Raw genomic sequence first — 21,615 nt, forward strand, 5'->3', positions numbered from 1 at the left:
AATCATCTGGAACCCCTTTCTCTTTGCTGTGTGGACTCCTGAGGAAAACAGTCCTTGACAAAGGAGAACTTAATCTGAAGAGTAGGCCTCACCTAATTCCTCATTGTGTCCTGCACAGGCACACAGCAGGCACAGTGGCTAGCATTGCTAACTCCCAGTGCGGGGGTCAAGGGTTCCTACCAAGGCCCTTGATGTGTAGAGTTTGCATGTTCTCCCCATGTTTGCTTTTCCTCTGGGTGCTCTGGTTTCCTCAAAAACATACAGTTAGGTTAATTGGCTTCTGACAAAATGAGCTCTTGTTTGTGTGTGTGGCAGGGAATTTAGATGGTAAGCTCCAATGGTTCAAGGATTAATGTTAACGAATGCATATTCTCTGTATAGTGCTGCGTAATATGATTGGCACTATATGCACAAACAATAATAATAATAGTAATGTGTTATGAATATATACTACACTGCTGTCTGTGGTTCAAAAGTTATTTAATTATTTTACTACTCTATATGTTACTGTGGTACTTACATAACACAATGAAACTATAGTCACATTTTGTCCTTTTGTGCTTTATAGATTTTTTTTTGCTCAGCTTCCTGTATGTGCCTTGGTTAATGTTTCTCTATAATCCATATGACCTTCTGTAAAATCATACATTTGTGCAAATTACTGTGTAAAGCATTTCATAACCAGGGGCTAGGCCACATAATAGATTTGTCGTCTCCAACACATGTTTAAGGTATAGTTCAATATGCTTTTCTTAACATGTCAGCTATAATACACACTATCCATAGGTACTGAGCCATAAAGGTTACAGAAAACACCACTTTCAATCATAAAATGTCAAAACTGCAGTGATAAAATGATTTCAACCAGACATATGTGAAAGTGTGGGTGGGAATTTCTCTACCTTACTCATACCTCCCAATTGTGATCCTTCTGGGCAGCTGGATGAGGGGGCGTGGCTACGCTTTTGAAGCACTAGGTTGCCCCGTACTATCCTCTCCTCCAGACCACTTTATTGCTGTGTTGACTAGTGCTCACAGCATCGGTTCACCACTGCTCTGACATGCAGAGAAGCAGTGGAGAGAATCTCCCCCAACCTTCCCACCGATCGGGACAAAGCTCTTCTGATCGGTATGGTGGGACAAAGCTCTCAAATCGGAACTCTCCACCCTAAATTGGGATGCCTGGGGGGTATGCCTTACTACCTTTCTTTTTACTTAATAAATTCCCCATTAACATGAACTGTGGTCCTCATTTACAAAATACACCGGATGCTTACCACACCTCTGTAAACTAGACATGCGCCATGGTGTGCAGATAACTGGAAATCTCCAGAGGTGCATTGTGCAAAGATGTAAATGTCACATCAAAGCCCAACCTCCTACCACTTTAGGACAACCCCTTTCACAAATACAACGTATACATTTTTCTCCTGACATACTGCTTGATTTAGCCTCACTTATGGCTCTAATTACATGTGTACATGTACCACTTTTGTGCATGTTCAGTGGTCAAAGTGGCAATTTAGAAGCTGTAGCTTAGAGGTAGATCTAAGAGTGTGTGGAGGAGAGATATTTCAAGATAAGGTTTGAGATGTATGAAGGGGTGGTGTTGATGGCTTTTTAGATTAGGGTGAGTATTCTGAATTTGATTCTGGAGGATATGGGGTAACAATGTAGGGATTTGCAGAGTGGTGTCCTACTGCAACATTTAGGACAGATTGAAGCAGGGACAAATAGGTGAGGGGAAGGCCAGATAGGAGGATGTTCCAGTAGTCACAGTGGGAAATGATCAGCGAATGCATATAAGCTTGGGTTGCATCTTGACGAAAAAGATGATATTTCAAAGGTGGATGTGACAAATCTGTGAGAGAGACCTGATTTAAGCAACAAAATAGAGGATGAAGTCAAGTGACACATGGGCGGTGGGCTTTTGAGAATGGGAAAATGTGGGGTTGTTGACGATGAAGGATATTTAAGGTGAGGGGGTGACTCTGGGAGAAGGGAAGATAATAAGCTATGTTCCGGATATGTTGAGCTTTAGCTATCAGCTGTATAATTAAATAGCAATTGAAGAAGGGTATTGTGATTAGATGCAATGCACTGGCTCGACAACTAAGTGTAGCTGAAAACTATATTGAGTCGTTGACAATTATGGAGGAGATCTATCAATGGGAGAATTTGATCAAATATCTTATTTTTTAGTGGTTTACATGTAGATTTGCAATTCACATCATCTAGTAAAGGCAAATTGCCATGCAAATCTCCACTTTTTCAAGCTTTCAAAAACAACAACAACAAAAAACAAAGAAAGATAAATTATTATCGTGGAAATACAAGTGCCAGCATCAAAAGTTCCACAATAATATTTCATTGCTTTGCTGCTAATGCCAATGTTTTCAATGTGGCTGGAGTTCAGTAAGTGCTCAGCCAATGACAAACAGCCAGCATATATGCACTCCTTGTCCCATTCATTTCAATAAGCTTTCTGTAACCACTGAAAATGCATTGCCTATTCAAGTGAATAGGAAAAGCTCAGCATATTAAAATCACCCAAAATCACCTAAATTTTAAGCAAAGTGATTTATAAGAGTTTGGGGAATTAAGTCACAATTTATTGACATTAATTTTGAGTGATTTTAACCTCTGAAAAAAATCTCCCATTAACAAAGCTCCACCTATCTAAAAATGTCATCTGATATTCTGTCCATTACCTAAGTGTACAGTATTGTAGTAAGTCAACAGAGTGTGAGTCACAGAATCAATACTTCTATTCTGGGAGCTATGTTATGGTTCTTAGAAGAAGTGCAAGCTGTACTTTGCTGTTGCAAATAAAGAAAAGAAAAACTAATAGAAACTAAAACTCACAAACAGACAAAATAAAACTGATGATGTGCAGCTGACCATAGGGACAAAACAGAAACAGTTTACTCCTATCATCTTAATCCAATAAAGCAGCCAGTGAAGAGACAGCTAGAGAGAAATGACCATGGCAGGGAGCAATGCTATTAGGAGAAGGGGAGATCTTGAAGGCTTATGAAGCAGACCCAAAATATTTCCCCTGAGAGTTGAGCTATGTCTCTTGAGACTTGTATAACTCCGGTGAGATAGTCCCAAAGAGTGTTAGGAAGGAAAGGGGTGAGTGTTATGAATATTACTTTTCAGAAGTTTTTTTGTTGCCTATGACTGCAGGTGATCAGTACAGCACAGTAATGCATGTTTTTATCATTAAAAAATTACAAATACTATATAGACAGCATGTAGGATTGGATATGTTTGCTCAGCTAAAGCAAGGTTCTTTTACACTTAACTTTTATTTTTGAATAAATATTTGTTCATGAAAAATCCACTGTATGCTGACAGTTTATATGATAGAGCAAACTAGCACTGTTTACCAAAATGATACGATTTGGTCAATTGCAAATTGCCTTGTTTGTTTTCCCTTATATTCCCTGAGGACTGGGGTTTTTCTAGACTTTTTCCTTTTTCTTTCCTTGTTCCCTTGAACTTAACATCGTTGGCAACAGGCGTATACACTCGCTGCCGACGTGTCCTACATTGACACCCATACATTCAGGTGTGGTGAGTGCAATTAATTGTAGCATTCATCATCGAAAAAACAGCATCACAAATCAGACTCTCCTGACTTCAAGCACACATGCTAGTGGGTATGATGTCACTGGAACCAATGGGTTCCATTCACTCTTTTGATGCTTTTAACAGCGTTACATGCTAGTAGAAGCATGTACTTTTCCGCAAGTGATTAAGGGCACTTAGGTGGAATTTCTTGTATAAACTACTATAAGAAGACTTCTACAGCAAGAAAATTAGTATTTTTTAAATAAATTCCCTTAATTTTTCTGCCCCCCCCCCCCCCACCCCACACCAGATCTGAGGCAGTTGTCTAATTATAGACACACCTTGATGAGAGTTGATTGTATATTATCTGTGGCTTTTTTTTTTCAAATAAATACTTTTCTTAACCTAAATATAACCTAAATATAACCCCACAACTACTTTGTTATGTTTTAAAGTTGCAGTAATAGGTACAATAAAGCATCTGTAACTATCTTAGCCTTCTGAACACACTCTACCTGATTGTTTGCATGCCATCTTGCATACTTCCGTGTACAGAAGACTCACACCCCAAAGGCATTATTTACCTATGGTAGATGTATAATTTTATATAGCAATTACCAGGGCTTCCCTTGGGGGCCTGGCGGTAGTGGTTATGGTGGCCCTATCTGCCCATCCTCATCCACATCCTAAGAACATTGACTGCGTGGGATAACACGTTCCTATTAGTCCACGTGGTCATATGTCTCCTAAGCTTTTGCTGCATGTGTAGCCTAGAGGGGTATTCAAGAAGTGGCGTCACACATTTCATGGGGTTTTTACTTTTTCTGCTTTTTATCTTGTTCTTTTGACATATCTGAATATTCTACAAATGCAGTAGACACTTGTACCACATACTGAATGTTAAGACTTTATGAAATCATCAGTGACATCTATAGCTAACAATGTTGTAACATGAAGAATATCTTGCCATGATAGACTAAGGATCTCACAGGCATGCTGGCATAGAGTTTGCCATTTAGAGGACTGATTGCTTCCTGAAAGGTTCCCTGACTTGTATTTTTGCCAAGTATCTACACAGATTGACTACAAAGAAGCAACTTTCTCTATATATGAATATGTCCTTTGACTGATATAGCTGTGCATTTTTCCAGTGGCATATGCAGTATAAATTTTAGATCTTACCTGTTATTTCCATATGCTAAGCACTGGACAGCTCCCAAACTATCAAAAGTTTCTACAGATAACTAAAACAATTTAGCAATTTCTTGGGGAGAATGTTGACTTTTATGTGTAAAAAAAACATCCAACTAATTTCTTATTTCTTTAGTTCAATATGAAACTAAGGATTATTTCCCTTTGTGTTGCAGGAGTGGATACGGTTTGCAATTCTACGTTTTTATGTACCACTAAAAATGTATGTGTTCCTAAATATGAAGGTAAAATGCATTACCATTACATTTAAACATCCTTAACTAATGAAAACTTTTACTTTTTTCTACCTAAATTACTGGGTGTTAGACCCTCATTCATATGTTTAGTAACTTGTGATACTAAAGAAACATCAGGGCTATCCTTATTTGTCTAACTGTTTTACATTTACATTGGTTATCCCTACAACATGTACCATGATTGGGAAAATAGTGACCAATTTCAAATAATGACTCATTGATTGTTTTGTATGACCAAAATACTCTACATAGGTGCAAATTGGTATATGACGTTGTAATGCCCAACAGCATTTAACCCCCCCTCCTCCCCCCTCAGGCTGAGGTCACTGTAAGGGCAGCCGTGGTTTAAGGGATCCTCGGGAACCCTACAAAGAGGGAAGCGCAGCCAGTAGCAGTGTGGTTACAGTATAAGGAAAATCCCTGGATTAGGAGATGGTCACAAGATGGTTATAGCAGAGAAGGATAGTCCCTGAAGTAGGGAATGGTGTGCAAGAAGTCTGTTGCCACAATTAGTAGACATTGTGTTGTGTATGCGGGAGCCCTCTATTGACCACACCCACCAGCTAGCTAGAGCTAAGGAGAGCAAAAGTATGACTATTCCCTGACACCACTAAACCACCTACAGTACCAGGGGATTCACATTTGGAGCCCAACGTGGGGCAATGGACAGGTGGTAGTGGAGCTATTGTTTGCAGGACACACAGAGAATTAGTGCAATGCACCCAGCCGGAGCAACACCCTTGGGGACCACTTTGTCTGACCGTCTCTAGGTGCCAAGCAGAAACAAGTAGGGGCTGGGCCCCACCCTGTTCAACAAACTGTTTATTTGTTGAGCTGAATGTTGGGAAATGTATTTCCTGGGAGAGGCCCACGAGAGCCATCTGTCTCTTTTAGCTCAGGAAAGGGTAGACAAGAGCAGGCCAGGGAAGGTGCTTCATTGATGGCCACCCATGTATGTCTTCAATAATCTGATGGCATCGGTCAGAGGACATCTGAGACTTACAAATGAAATCTAAAGGGGGGGCGGGTGTATGCAAAATTGTGCTTCATGTTACTCTGTTACTGTATTAATATTTGCCAATTTCTTGCTGATGTAATTTTACATGTTCACATTGTGAAGTTTACCTTTTAGTGTTACGTGGCTGTGAAAGTCGAGTGTGTGCGTTGGGTTAGCCTGGTAGCCCCAAAAGGATTTGTTGGTCCTATCTAATGAGGGAAACAATATAATGCTCTCAGGCATTTAAAATCACACCACCATCCCCCGGTGATGGCAGGCTGAGGTGACCAGGCGGGCAGCAATGGTGCCAAGGCATGAGCCTCATGTGTGAGTCGGGAGACGTTGATTATCACCATAGGGGGCATGACTGAGAAACAAGGTGCAAAACACCAGTGGTCTACCTCGTGACTCGGCACATCACAAGTGGGACCAGAGTCTATAAAATATTCTGTTTTTCCTGCACTCAGAGAGGAGAGATGTAGTAGCTGGTCCTGAGGTCCTGTGCTCTCTCGACATTCTGAAGAGCTTGTTCACGGTGGCTGCCATGTGGAGCCAATACAACAAATATATATACTAGAAAAACAGCCCCCATCATAAATGCCCCATATCCCAAGAGAGGTGGGGGTTGCTGCTTGAATGCAGCATGGAGCACCAGTTCTTGCAGAGGAGAAGTGTCCTCATATCAAGAGTTTGTGCTATAGAAGGAGATAACACTACAGAGGGGGGAATGCTGCTTGGATGATGCTACAGAAAGGAGAGTCCCAGGATAATGACAAGTAGCCTGGAGAAACCCTACAGAGACTAGTAAGTGCTGCCATATTGTCAGTATTTCAGTATTTCAATACCAGGATGTTAAGAAATGCCTGTGGATTTTCACAGGGGGACAATTCACACAGAATATTGACATAGCACTGTTAGAGTAAAACTCCTAACATTCCCACTTTTGAATCTGAGACAGTGGAGAGCCCACCTTGCAGACAGCGCATGGTCATGTCATAGGTAGGCATGACTGATTCATGGTGTTGGTGCTACTGTGCCCGCCGGGTGTGCCTAGCTTCCAGTGAAAACACCCATGCCTTGCCACTTACCTCAGTGACAGGTGCATGCATCACCCCACTTAAGATACCTCACAAGATTCCCAGGAGTTGGGACAACTGTCTTGATGATTATAGCAGTAAAAGTTTTCTAAATCAGGAGGTAGGCTATTCTACAGATGGTATTATATATTTGGGAAGAGTATGTGTATACTAAATCAATGGGATGAAGCAGTCTTCAGATGTCTATAACATGTAGCTGTATAAAAAAATATATTGGATACCCACTTTAAATTGGCGTGGGTGTCCACAACATGAGCTTTGCCTGTCCATTTTTTGCGAAGTAAGAAATGTTAAAAACTCCCCCTTTAATTAACTGGGAGTCTAGATGCGTGCAAAGTGAAGGTAACAGTTCTTGGTTTTGTGTTGAAATTATTTCTCATTGGTCCTAGGCGGTGTGCACATTCAGTTTCTAGTCCCCTTAGGTCACCTGAGATATTGAGAATATTAGGGAGGTCTATCGTAAGGAACTTAAGGAGAGCCAAGCCTTTGATAGTCTCAGGGAGAACGCCCAGATTCAGAATATTACACCGTGGTCAGTTCTCCAAATTGTCGCTTTTATTCAGCATCAGCATTGTGCCCCCACCGCCATTGTTTTTAATAACCTGATGGGCAGTTTCCCTCCTGTAGTCTGGTGTGTGCAAGCTGCTATCAGCTCCCAATATATATACAAAGACATAGTACACATTGCATTGTGAATGTTCTCTTTGGCATGTCTAGTGGCAAGTGAGGTTCGATCTTCCAATCCTGAGATGGTAATAACAGAGGAAGGTTTGTTGCGGTTCTTGTACTGAAGCGATCCTTGTTAAATAGGTTTTCCCATGCTGTGCCTGGAGAAGCGGAATCACCCATTTTTGCAAAAAATAAGGCTCTTTGCCCTTTAATAAATAGGGTCCACAGTGAGAGTCTCCATGCTGTGGAGTAAGCACAGGTGTATTGTGAATCATACTGCAGTTTTACATGCAATCAATTATTGCATGTTGACGAAGAGTTCAGAAGACTTAAAGAAGTCAGAGCATCAGACTGATAACAGTGCCACCTAGTGTAGCATAAGGGGTGGGATATTCACCTAAATGTTTTTTTACACTGAATAAAAAAAGTTTACTCAACATAAGTTTACTCCTGGGATGGATTCGGCTTTTTTCTTGTAGAGATCTTTCAGTACATGCACAGGGCTAATTTACCTAGGGGAATCAGGCTTGAAAAAAATGTAGCCCCCCCTGTAATAAGCAGCCACATGCTGAAGCACTATAGCTCTTTTCCACACCCATGCCCATTGGATGTTGGTGTAATATATAGTTAAAAAACAGATTTAAGATTTTTTTCTGGCAGCCCTAAACTACTTGGTTATACTGGCTCTTGTAGAACTATTAGTGCCTGCATGCCCTGGCATCCAGGGACCTATAGTGCATACTTCATGCGCTTTCAATGTATCTTCATGATGATGCATTTTTTTTAATTGCACTAACCGCGAGATATGTTGCTCTTTTACCTTTTTACGGCACGCATAGTACATCTGCACTTTGGGGGCAATGCAACAAAGTATAAATGAGGCCCTTTATGAGGAGGGGAATGCCAGGGGCAGTGTGTGGAAAGACAGGAGTCATTCTTAAATGTGTAAGTAGATTTTATTCATGGTGTTCCAAAATACTGTAAATTATGATATAGAAGTCCTAAGATAACAGATTATACTTGTATTTCTATAAGCTTAAGTTATATTTTACTCAGTTTTATGCTCTTTGAGAAAATATTATATTTCTTTAATAATTTTGTAACCCACGAGATCTGGTTACCATTCAGCTTGAGGGATTATTCTATTTTTTTTTCATTCCTGTTGTCATTTTTATTTTTAGATTACAGTGATCATATTTATTTAGCATAATTTATTGGAATATATTTTCTTGTCACTTTTGTTTGTTCATATACAGTGATGTAATACCAATGTGCTCAGATAAAAAAACATTTTTCAAGTGAGTGATCCATACAAAAAAAAACTTTTGCATATGTTCTCTTATTTATTTTCCCAATATTGGATGGGAAATCTACTATAGGCTGCACTTGATCAATTTGGATTGTTTCTAACAAGTTATTTGATAATTATTGCTTTGTCAAAGTCAATGTACTTTCCTTTAACAATCCGTTCGTACTTAAAATACAGTCCCTTGCTGGAATGTGTAACTCTTATTAATCTCAGAACAGACCTACAAGTGATGAGCAGCTTGCTATGTTTATAGTAAGTATTCCCTTGCATCCAATAGCAGGGCGTCATACAGTTGTCACGGTAACTGCTGCTGGCACTAATGATCCAGGAACCATCGCTGAGGTACCTCAGAGGAGAAACTGGGGTTCATGAGAGGAAATTCAACAGACTGTGGGAGATTAATAAAAGGAGTCTAAATTTAATAAGAGTAAATGAAGAAAACAGACAGATAATGGATTAATGTCATATGAACAAATGTTCCGTTATTCAAATTAAGGCATTTCATTGGTTGCAAAATGCTATTTGCAAATTGAATATTTCTTCAAAATATTGCTATTTTATTGCTATACTTGAGGAAAAACTACACTGTCTAGAGTACATAAAAATCCACATAAGAAAAGGATAAAAAAAATACAGTATGTATGTAAAAATGTTTTATATAGTGCTACCAGTGTACACAGCTCCTTACAATATCTCAAGTTACAGACAAGGGGAAAAGTGCATAATATAAGGGAATTTGTTAGTATTGGTGAAAGTTACAAAAATAAGTAATTTATTTATTTAATAAAGTAAATGTTACCGAGAGGAATTAGCAGGATGTCTATATGCAATAAACCGATAGTATCTATTATCTCATTGTTTTACTCGTGGGAAAAGTTATTGCCATTAAGTCATATATTACCTTGTCACACAGATTTTAGGAGTGCACAATATTAGCACAGCAATATCAGAATTTTAAGTAGATGTAAGATAGAAAATAACTTCAAATCAAAATGGTCCCAGGTTAATGTACTCCCAAACCTCTGTTGCTCTGAAAACTAAACATGGCTTCTTTGCAAAGGAAAATGTACAGTAATAAACAAAACTGTATTTTGATATATTTAAATAGTTGCTCATTCAAAATAAAATCTATGGGGATAATCCAATTATCCGCAAAGTGTCTCTGGAACGTCTGAGAGACACTTTGTGGCAGAGATTTGACAGAAATCTTGCAGGAAAGTGAGCGTAGATTTCTACCGTAATTGCCAGCAATGTGCATGGCGCAATGTCCGCAAGCCACATAGACAGCAATTGAATCCCCCCCTTGTGTTTATTATTTCTCACAGAGTTGACAGCAGAAACACTCACAGGAAGTGAGACAGAAGAGAGACAGACTAAGGAGTCTATTTACTACAAGGAGGGTACCACTGCACTAGGTATCGCTATTCCAGTATCAAAATATGATTACAAATGTTAGAATAGTTTACTGGGTGGTGCACTATTACACAAATTAGAGGAGTGACTATTATATTCTGATTAGCTTTATATATATTGATAACAAGTAGCAGGGCATAGCAATTCAATTTGCTATTTTAATTCACTTTAGTCACTTTAATATTTCGCTATTCAATTAGGAGGTATATTTTAAGTATATTAATAAAGTACAAGTTTTTTATTTTTAACAAGTAGATCGCTGAGTGCCTTCCAATACACAATTCTTCCTATCCTCTTCATGCTTCAAGACTAAGGAGTCTATTTACCATTGGTGGCTAGTGGGTGGCTATAACTATCATATTATATCGCTGCATATTGCAGCAATACAAAATGTAATGTGACTACTATTTGCCATGCCAGGGCTCATTTCCCCTCCTATGGCTAATGCTGCAGACGAAAGAAGCCTCTGTAGTTATTACACATGCGCTACTAAGGCCATGCATGTGTATAGTGATGGGACCTGGCAAAGATTCAGAGCAGTCTAAGATAAGCTAATGCCATCTTGAGATGATGGCATTTACCAAGTCACTTGGTAAATTCGGTCAGATCACAGTCCCCATAGAAGGCTATAGAGATCACAGTAACCAGTGTAAAATAATTTAATCAGAGATATCTCCTTCTTCAACCCTTTGATGTATTGGGAGAGGAGCTGTTATAGTCATTCTCAGAAGAAAACAGCTGTTTTCCCAGGATTTTTGGTTCATTGCAGTTTCATTAATAGACCCCTTACTAGTTGCCATGTGTAATGAATGTGCCTTTCACTGAATCCGTAGCAAAAATGTTATGACAGTGTCTTCTGACATGTTTTGCCAAGTAGGCAAAAACTGTTCTGGAACAAAATTAAATGAGATGGTGGAGCTTCCATGTAGATAAGTGTAAGTCACTGTGATATCATAGAGTTAATTAAGAACAGTCAGGTTGCCTAGTACATAAATGTATCTAAAAATTTTATTTTAGCAATTCAAAAGGACAGATTTATTAATATATGGGAAGATGATGAATGCAGTGTAAAAATAGTACTCTTTATATCTGTTCTTTCTTTTTATTACATTCTGCTTCAATCTTCACTCTTTATTTTGTAACCCGGTTACCTAGCTCCTTTATGTTGGTCTTCATTCTTCCTCTTCATTTTATTGTCTCCATTACCTCTTCTTTCAACCTGCTTATATTTCCTTTGTACCAATTTCTGTTTCCTTCATTATATGGGTAGCATCACTCTGTTTACATGGCTTTAAAGTACCATAAGGACAGGTTGAATTGAAAGGGGGATCTCCTCCCTGTCACTGGAGAGCCATTAAACTCAACACACAGATTCTTCAATGATTAGTCACTCTTATGTGGCAGGAGATGAGTGTTCCCTCTTTACTTCAACAAGTCACCACAGGAGCAATTGAATGCTTGGGAACATTGCATTTTTATAGCTCAAAAAGCACTATAGTCCATGAAAAATCACCCTGTGTCTGCACTTTCTCTGCATGCAGAGATTCCCTCCAAACAATTGTTATTGCTGTTAAAATGGAAAATAGTTGTATGTATTTAAACACTTATTTCCACTAGATGGCTGAAGCAGATTCTGATCCTCGCGACTATAATGATGTGTCAAAGATGTTGCAAGAGCTCAACAAAGATCTGGAAAGAATGCTAGAGCAAATGGAAAAGATATCAGGTAGGACATGGAGTACACGGTGCAATACATGCATTCTCAGCCTGAAACACGTATCATCATCATCATCATCATCAGCTATTTATATAACACAACTAATTCTGCAGCGATGTACAGAGAACTCACTGACATCAGTCCCTGCCCCATTGGAGCTTACACTCTAAATTCTCTAACACACACACAGACAGACAGACAGAGACTAGGGTCAATTTGATAGCAGCCAATTAACCTACCAGTATGTTTTTGGGATGTGGGAGGAAACTGGAGCACCTGGAGGAAACTCACGCAAACACAGGGAGAACATACAAACTCCTCACAGATAAGGCCATGGTCAGGAATCGAACTCATGACCTCAGTGCTGTGAGGCAGAAGTGCTAACCACTTAGCCACCGTGCTGGCCCACACAAAGATATCAGAAAATCAATCAATGCAGTTTTCAGACTGGGGACAACATTTTATTATTATCTGTTCCGAATGGTACTTCCAGCAGCAAAAGCCATATTTACTGTCATTGCTGTTCTGGGTAGTGTGAATATTGATATTAATATTATGTTCATGTTTCTCTGCCTACAACCTCTTCAACGTGCAAAATTTGTACTGACCTACAACAAATAATCAGTTTTTATCTACTATTTGTCTGGTGCAAGTTTGGCCATAAAAAGCAAGGGTCTGATTGGTTGCTGTGGTTTGGTGTAAAAGATGCACCTGAGTGCAGTGTTAGTAAATGAGCCCTAGAGAGTTTTGTGTACTCACAGTACTCAGTCATGACTCATGTGTGGCTCGCTTCTACTCCCTCCACTACTGCTTTCCCTCCTTCACCCCCTCTTCCACTCTAAACACAAGTCTTATAGGAAAGCAAAGTTCTTCTATCTGCAGTATGATCGGGGAGAGGTAGTCATATTTTTATTACAGAGATATAGAAGAATGTTTTCTCTGAAAAAGACAATGGTGGCATTTTTTAACTGGGTTAATTGCTGTTTGCAGCCAACACTATCACAGAATGTGTATGTGAATTTATTTCTTTATAAGTGTTAGGTGGATCATATTGGAAAGCTTTAATTGTAAACCATCTCTATGCTGCCCCATCTCCCCATTTGCTGAGGTAAGATTATAGGATTTAAATACAGTTATGCCCCTATCCTTTATTTTTTCAGTGTTTAATAATTTAGTCTGGATTCAGTTTACAGAATGATCCCAAAATATTTTTTGTTCATCTATTGAAATTTAAAGAAATTAACTTTTGACCAGGTAGAGCAGAAAATTGTGCCAGCAAATGGTCAGCTTGTGTGTACCGCCATTGACCAACATGGAATAATGCTCCTTGTGAGTTGTTTTTTCTTTTTTACTCAACCACCTACTGATCAGGTGTTTCATCATGTTAACTTTACGCGTCTGGCCAAAGGCCACTGACTGCTTTTTGTCCATCTTTATAATATGGAGCTATATTATTGACTTGTTCTGTAAACTGTCCCTTTAGTTGCTTCTATAAATCCTACATTCATCTTTAGCAGGTTAACAGCTGATTTTGTATAATAACCTGACAGAGCAAAACATTGCCATCAGCATGAAAATGTCTTTGTTATCATCATATGTCATACAGTAATGCACATGGAGGTTTCCATTTGATAAAGTGTTTTATTACAAGCATTTCCATTTACTTTGCATGCTTTGTTATCCATGAAAATATTCTGACAGAGGCAATAAAGGAACAAATGCCTGAGTGTGCTTATGTTTGTATTGTTAGCATTTTAACAGGTGTCATTCTTTGGATGTCCCAGGTCCTTGTATTACATTGAGTCTTTGCCAATTTTAAACACTCAATCCCATTGTCCTGAATATCGGACTGGTCAAATTCTATGTGACAGGTAGCGACAGTTAAGATCTAACCAGGAAATTATGTGCTACAAACGTATGAATGCTTGTCTTGATTATAATATTTCATTATGATTTCATTTACTTTTCTTTTGATTCTTCTCAAACGTTATTGGATTTACAGTATACCTTGAAGATCACTTTGTCATCCATGTTAATTGTCAGGCTTGTCTTTTTTTACCCTGTCATTATACAGCCTCTGCTGGGGATTTATATAACAAATAAGTCTTTCTTTCTAGTTAAAACAACATGGATGGCCTATGACATGGTAATGGCACGCAGCAATCCTGCCCTGGTTGACCAAATGAGAAGACTGGAGGAAAGTTTCATGCAGTGCAGAGAAGAGATTGAGAAAAGTTGGAAAGATATATTAGATGAAAATAAGGAAACACCATAAAGCCAGAATGTGTCAAAGTTCTACTTTCTGTCTTATGACTTCTGTAAAGACATTACAGTTCCTTTCAAAAAATAAATTGTTGCTATTTAAAAAAAACATGAGTTATTTGTACAGTTCACACCACATTTCTAAACTAAACTCTTAAAGTAAATCCTATACTGTAATGTTTAAGGGAACCCACTGCACACACAAAGTGACGGCAGCTATCTTATAGATGCAATGGGGAATCTAGGCACTTTATTCACATTATTTGCCTTATGCCTAAAGTAATGTCACTACAGTCATGGCCAAAAGTTTTGAGAATGACACAAATATTATTTTTCGCAAAGTCTACTGCCTCACTTTCTATGATGGCAATTTGCATATACTCCAGAATGTCATGAAGAGTGATCAAATGAATTGCAATTAATTTCAAAGTCCCTCTTTGCCATGACAGTGATCGTTATCCCAAAAACAACATGTCCACTGCATTTCAGCCCTGCCACAAAAGGACAGCTGACATCAGGTCAGTGATTCTCTTGTTAACACAGGTGAGAGTGTTGACGAGGACAAGGCTGGAGATCACTCTGTCATGCTGATTGAATTAGAATAACAGACTGGAAGCTTTAAAAAGAGGGTGGTGCTTGAAATCATTGTTCTTCCTCTGTTAACCATGGTTACCTGCAAGGAAACACATGCAGTCACGATTGCTTTGCACAAAAAGGGCTTCACCGGCAAGGATATGGCTGCTAGCAAGATTGCACCTATATCAACCATTTATCGGATCATCAAGAACTTCATGGAAAGAGATTCAATAGTTGTGAAAAAGGCTTCAGGGCGACCAAGAATGTCCAACAAGCGCCAGGACCGTCTCCTAAAGTTGATTCAGCTGTGAGATCAGGGCACCACCAGTGCAAAACTTGCTCAGGAATGGCAGCAGGCAGGTGTGAGTGCATCTGCACGCACAGTGAGACGAAGACTTTTGGAGGGTGGCCTGGTGTCAAGAAGGCTAGCATAAAAGCCACTTCACTCCAGGAAAAACATCAAGGACAGACTGATATTCTGCAAAAGGTACAGGGATTGGACTGCTGAGGACTGGGATTAAGTCATTTTCTCTGATGAATCCCCTTTCAGATTGTTTAGGGCAACTGGGAAAAGCTTGTCCGGAGAAGGAAAGGTGAGTGCTACCATCAGTCCTGTGTCATGCCAACAGTAAAACTTCCTGAGACGGGTGGAGTACGTGTCGCCGATGCTGGAAAATCCGACACTGAGTACACCTACGAAAGAAAAACGATAAGACAACGACAAGACTTACCTCACCAGCGAATGTCCAGATATCAGATTGTGCCAGAACACTGACAGGAGCTTCTTCCGAATGCACAGGTGTCTGGCAGTAGTGCCTGACATCAGTAAGCCCTTAATGACTTTTTATTTAAAGCGGCAATGTCGGGACCCCTCTCTTAACAGTTAACCTGCGTGGTCCCGACATTGCCGCTTTAAATAAAAATTTATTAAGGGCTTACTGATGTCAGGCACTACTGCTGGACACCTGTGCATTCGGAAGAAGCTCCTGTTAGTGCTCTGGTATGATCGATATCTGGACAGTTGCTGATCAGGTAAGTCTATATATTCTTGTAGTTGTGTTCTGAAATCGTTTTTCTTTTGTAGGTGTCCTCAGCATCAGTGAAGAGACTACTACCGCCTGAGACAATTCATGTGTGGGGTTGCTTCTCAGCCAATGGAGTGGGCTCACTCACAATTGCCTAAAAACACTGACATAAATAAAGAATGATACCAAAACATCCTCCAAGAGCAACTTCTCCCAACCATCCAAGAACAGTTTCTAGCATGATGGAGCACCTTGCCATAAGGCAAACGTGATAACTAAGTGGCTCGGGGATCAAAACATCGAAATTTTGGGTCCATGGCCAGGAAACTCCCCAGACCTTAATCCCATTGCGAACTTGCGAACTTGTGGTCAATCCTCAAGAAGTGGGTGGACAAACAAACACCCACAAATTATGACAAACTCCAAGCATTTATTAGGCAAGTCAGTATGTGGCCCAGAAGTTGGTTGACATTTTGCCAGGGCAAATTGCAGAGGTCTTCAAATAGAAGGGTCAATATTTCAAATATTCACTATTTGCATAAACTTAATGTAATTGTCAATAAAAGCCTTTGACACGTATGAAATGCTTGTAATTGTACTTCAGTATACCATAGCAACATCTGACAAAAAGGTCTAAGAACACTGTAGCAGCAAAAACAATACTTGTGTCATTCTCAAAACTTTTGGCCATGACTCTAGTCTCTAATTAATTAATAAGCTGCATTCTCAAGAATATTGGTGCAACTTGCAAACTGGCTGCCTCAGTTTGTCGTAGGCAGTGAGTACACTTTACTGATGTAACATATCTGTTTATTCCTCCTCACAACATATTATTATAGATTTACATATGTAATCCCATTTCAAAGGCCTTTGTGTTGCCTATAATTAGGAGTATACTTTGGAAATTGTTTTCACATAGATTACAGTGTAGGTAATCAGCAAGGCAATCTTGTTATTCAAGAAGGTGATTTGGATATCTCAGTTGGGATTAATGGCTGTGCATACTCAGAAAATATTAGCATTTAGGCTAACATATGAACGCTTTGTGTACCATCGTATTTTATCCTCAGGAACTCTGTTTGTCTGCACATAATAGTCACTGTAAGTGGCACACTTTTCTTACACAATCACTGATTTATGAAGACTGCAGCCTTACACTGCCTAAAATGTGTACTTAAATAGAGTGGCCTAAGAGTAGTCATAGACTCAGGAGTCTATATACGAGTCTATACATCAATAGGAGAAAAACCTGCTCTCTATCACCATCTCTACACAGGCCACAATTGGCAATATCTCAAGTTCATTTATAAGGCTCTGTTCCATAGGCAAGTTCAGTTCCTATAAGACATTATAGGTACGTAGAACCTTACTCTAGACCGGCGGTTCCCAAACTGTGCGCCGCGGCTCCAAGGGGTGCCGCGGCGCTGTCACTGGGGTGCCGCGGGCCAGACATAAAAAAAAACAAAAAACAGAAACTTACCAATCCGTCGGGCGCCAGGACCCAGCAGCACCCAGAGAGGAGGCTGCTGGGTCCTGGCGCCCAACGGATTGGTAAGTTTCTGTGTTTTCTTTTTTTATGACTGACGCTTGGCGCGGGGCAGAGTGAGAGGGATCGTGGCAGAGGAGGGGGACAGAGGATGGTGACAGCGGTACAGAGGAGGGGGACAGAGGATGGTGAGAGGGGGACAGAGGATGGTGACAGCGGGACAGAGGAGGGGCACAGAGGATGGTGAGAGGGGGACAGAGGATGGTGACAGCGGGACAGAGGAGGAGAGCAGAGGATGGTGACAGCGGGGCAGAGGAGGAGAGCAGAGGATGGTGACAGTGGGACAGAGGTTGGTGACAGAGGTTGGTGACAGAGGATGGTGACAACGGGGCAGAGGAGGAGAGCAGAGGATGGTGACAGCGGGACAGGGGAGGAGAGCAGAGGATGGTGACAGTGGGACAGAGGTTGGTGACAGAGGATGGTGACAGCGGGACAGAGGAGGAGAGCAGAGGATGGTGACAGTGGGACAGAGGTTGGTGACAGAGGATGGTGACAGCGGGACAGAGGAGGAGAGCAGAGGATGGTGACAGTGGGACAGAGGTTGGTGACAGAGGATGGTGACAGCGGGACAGAGGAGGAGAGCAGAGGATGGTGACAGTGGGACAGAGGTTGGTGACAGAGGATGGTGACAGCGGGACAGAGGAGGAGAGCAGAGGATGGTGACAGTGGGACAGAGGTTGGTGACAGAGGATGGTGACAGCGGGACAGAGGAGGAGAGCAGAGGATGGTGACAGTGGGACAGAGGTTGGTGACAGAGAATGGTGACAGCGGGACAGAGGAGGAGAGCAGAGGATGGTGACAGTGGGACAGAGGTTGGTGACAGAGGATGGTGACAGCGGGGCAGAGGAGGAGAGCAGAGGATGGTGACAGCGGGACAGAGGTTGGTGACAGAGGATGGTGACAGCGGGACAGAGGAGGAGAGCAGAGGATGGTGACAGTGGGACAGATGTTGGTGACAGCGGGACAGAGGAGGAGAGCAGAGGATGGTGACAGTGGGACAGTGGTTGGTGACAGAGGATGGTGACAGCGGGACAGAGGAGGAGAGCAGAGGATGGTGACAGTGTGACAGAGGTTGGTGGCAGAGGAGGAGAGCAGAGGATGGTGACAGTGGGACAGAGGTTGGTGACAGAGGATGGTGACAGCGGAACAGAGGAGGAGAGCAGAAGATGGTGACAGTGGGACAGAGGAGGGGGACAGGATGGTGACAGCGGGACAGAGGAGGGGGACAGAGGATGGTGACAGCGGGACAGAGGAGGAGAGCAGAGGATGGTGACAGCGGGGCAGAGGAGAGGGACAGAGAGCAGAGGAGGGGGACAGAGGGGCAGAGGATGGGGACAGAGAGCAGAGGATGGGGACAGAGAGCAGAGGATGGGGACAGAGAGCAGAGGATGGGGACAGCGGGGCAGAGAAGGGGGACAGAGAGCAGAGGAGGGGCACAGCGGGGCAGAGGAGGGGGACCAGGGCCGGACTGGCCATCTGGCACTTCTGGCATTTGCCAGAAGGGCCGATGGTCAGTTGGGCCGGTCCGGTCCCCTGCGCAGCGATCATGTAAGTATTTGTATACTCACATGATCACGTCCAGGGCAGTCAGTTTAGTACAGCCTGTCACTGACAGGCTTCCTGGTGGCTGGCTCCTCCCCAGGAACCAGCCACCAGATGAAATGTGCCGCGCAGCGCTGCAAATGTCCTGGCCGGGTCCTGCAGCTGTCTGAAGAGCGGACAGCAGAAGAAAGCAGAAAAAGGCAGAAGACAGCGGAAACGAGTAGAGACATGAAGGTGAGTACACTAAAGGGGGGGGAGGAGGATTGTACATAAAAAACGGGGAGAGAGGGAGGATGTCACATAGAAAACGGGGAGAAGTGAAAGGATGCCACTGGGGGGGTGGGTGGGGGAATAAGAGACATGACAGTATGCCACTCGGGGGGGGGGGAATAATAAACAGTATGCCACTTGGGGGGGGGATAAAAGACATGACAGTATGCCACTCGGGGGGGGGGGGGCGGAGTAAGAAACGGCATGCCACTCAGGGGGGGGGGATCAGAGACAGGATGCCACTCGGTGGGGGGGGGAATAAGAGACAGGATGCCACTCGGGGGGGGGGATGGGGGAATAAAAGACAGGATGCCACTCGGGGGGGGGGGGGAATAAGAGACAGGATGCCACTCGGGGATGGGGGGGTACAAGAGACAGGAGGCCACCCAGGAGATGGGGGAGGGGAATAAGAGACAGGATGCCACTCGGGGATGGGGGGGTACAAGAGACAGGAGGCCACCCAGGAGATGGGGGGGGGGTATAAGAGACAGGATGCCACCCAGGAGATGGGGGGGGGGGAATAAGAGACAGGATGCCACTCAGGGGGGGAGAAGAGCCAGAATGCCACACGGGATTTGGGGGCACTACTGTATGGCATAATATGATTTGGGTGCACTATTGTGGCATAATATCAACTGGGGGCAGTATTGTGGTATAATATCATTTGGGCGTACTATTGTACGAACTGGGGCACTATTGTGGCATAATATGATTTGGGGGCTATTAATTGAAAGTGAGGCTGTTTGGGGAAAAATAACGTCTATTTATTAAATGTGAATAGGAATTATTTAATGGCAGTGATGGTTGTGGGAAATAGGTGTATTTCTTAAACGTAAATGCGATTTAATTTATTGTTTGGAGGGAGGTATATAGGTTTATTAAACGTGAATACTAGTATTTTAATGTTTAGACTGGAGGGAGGCCTAATTATAAAACATGGGTTGCATTGATTAAACACCGGGGGGTAAATGTATCATACCCCGGTTTTCTCAACTTGCGGGAGATCGGCGTCTTCGCAGCTTAAATTTAACCTCCCTTTACAAGGCAGCGCCGCTTTAAATTTAAGCTGAGAAGACTCCGATCGCCCGTGAGTTGAGAAAACCGGGGTATGATACATTTACCCCCAGGGCTGGTTGGAGGTTTCTAAATTACATGTACCCATTTTTTTTTTTCAAAATAGGGCCTCCAGCATTCGAGGATCCAGACAAGCAGCTACTAAAGACACCAGCAGCCACAGGTGGTGAAAGTGACAAGAACACTGGTGGGGAATTCCCGAATTTTGGTGACTGTCTCGTTTAGTGAGATTTGGTCCGACTACAAGGACAGTTGGGAGGTAAGTCCCACTTCACACTGTACTGCTTGTGAAGGCAGAGCTGCGTGCAACTAACAGTATTGCACACAGTATTGCCTGTGTATTTGTCTAACATTTTGTCTAATATGATAACCATGTTACATAATAGGGGCCCCCTGTCTTAAAAACCCCATGCCCCCAGGCATTAATCCAGCTCTGGTCAGGAGGAGGGAGCAGATAGCTGCTCCCAGTCCCTGGATAGGACACAGCCTGCAGAGCAAGCCGAGGAGGTCTAAGGGCTAGATTTACTAAGCTGCGGGTTTGAAAAAGTTGGGATGTTGCCTATAGCAACTAATCAGATTCTAGTTATCATTTTGTAGAAGGTACTAAATAAATGAAAGCTAGAATTTGATTGGTTGCTATAGGCAACAATCCCACTTTTTCAAACCCGCAGCTTAGTAAATCTAGCCCTAAATCTCACAAGATGTGGTAATCTTGTGAGACTAAGAGCTTCCCTGCTCACTCTATAGGAAGTTCCCACCCTGATGGATGTCAGCAGCACCAGAAGCATAGATAAGTACAGTGGGCTGGGGGTGTCATAATGTGCCTGAGGGGCATGGCGTGATGTGGATGGGAGGGCGTGATAAATGTAATGTTTTATTATAATGTATGTATCAATGCCCCATGTTGGCCACACCCACAGCACAATGTGACCACACCCTTTTCGGTGCACAATTTCTTTCCTACTGGGCCTCAGGTGGGCCTGTGTAATTTAAATGCCAGGGCTGATTTTTAGTCCCAGTCCGGCCCTGAGGGGGACACAGCGGGGCAGAGGAGGGGGACACAGCGTGAGAGGGGCAGTGGATGGGGACACAGC

The 21,615-nt window shown here is 42.1% G+C and overlaps 1 protein-coding gene across 3 annotated transcripts; it reads left to right on the plus strand.

Annotated features, from left to right (window-relative positions):
- Positions 1-3,030: 3,030 nt before the first annotated feature.
- On the plus strand, positions 3,031-14,578 carry SYCE3 (synaptonemal complex central element protein 3). Of its 3 annotated transcripts, none has more exons than XM_075215173.1 (3): positions 3,031-3,135; positions 12,127-12,235; positions 14,344-14,578. In XM_075215173.1, exons 2-3 carry the CDS (start codon positions 12,127-12,129, stop codon positions 14,499-14,501), a joined length of 267 nt encoding a protein of 88 aa, XP_075071274.1. In that variant the 5' UTR covers positions 3,031-3,135; the 3' UTR covers positions 14,502-14,578. The 3 variants fall into 3 exon arrangements, with proteins under 3 accessions (XP_075071274.1, XP_075071273.1, XP_075071275.1); XM_075215172.1 differs by lacking the exon at positions 3,031-3,135 and adding an exon at positions 9,401-9,438; XM_075215174.1 differs by lacking the exon at positions 3,031-3,135 and adding an exon at positions 9,445-9,731.
- The last annotated feature ends 7,037 nt before the right edge of the window (positions 14,579-21,615 follow it).

The sequence above is a fragment of the Mixophyes fleayi genome, chromosome 6, assembly GCF_038048845.1.
Source record: "Mixophyes fleayi isolate aMixFle1 chromosome 6, aMixFle1.hap1, whole genome shotgun sequence".
In the NCBI taxonomy this organism is placed as follows: domain Eukaryota; kingdom Metazoa; phylum Chordata; class Amphibia; order Anura; family Limnodynastidae; genus Mixophyes; species Mixophyes fleayi.

Excerpts from the sequence above, each read along its gene's own strand:
- SYCE3 (XM_075215173.1), top strand. The coding sequence starts at position 12,127 with ATGGCTGAAGCAGATTCTGATCCTCGCGACTATAATGATGTGTCAAAG. Across the intron at positions 12,236-14,343 it reads GCAAATGGAAAAGATATCAG|TTAAAACAACATGGATGGCC; the intron begins GTAGGACATGGA and ends CTTTCTTTCTAG.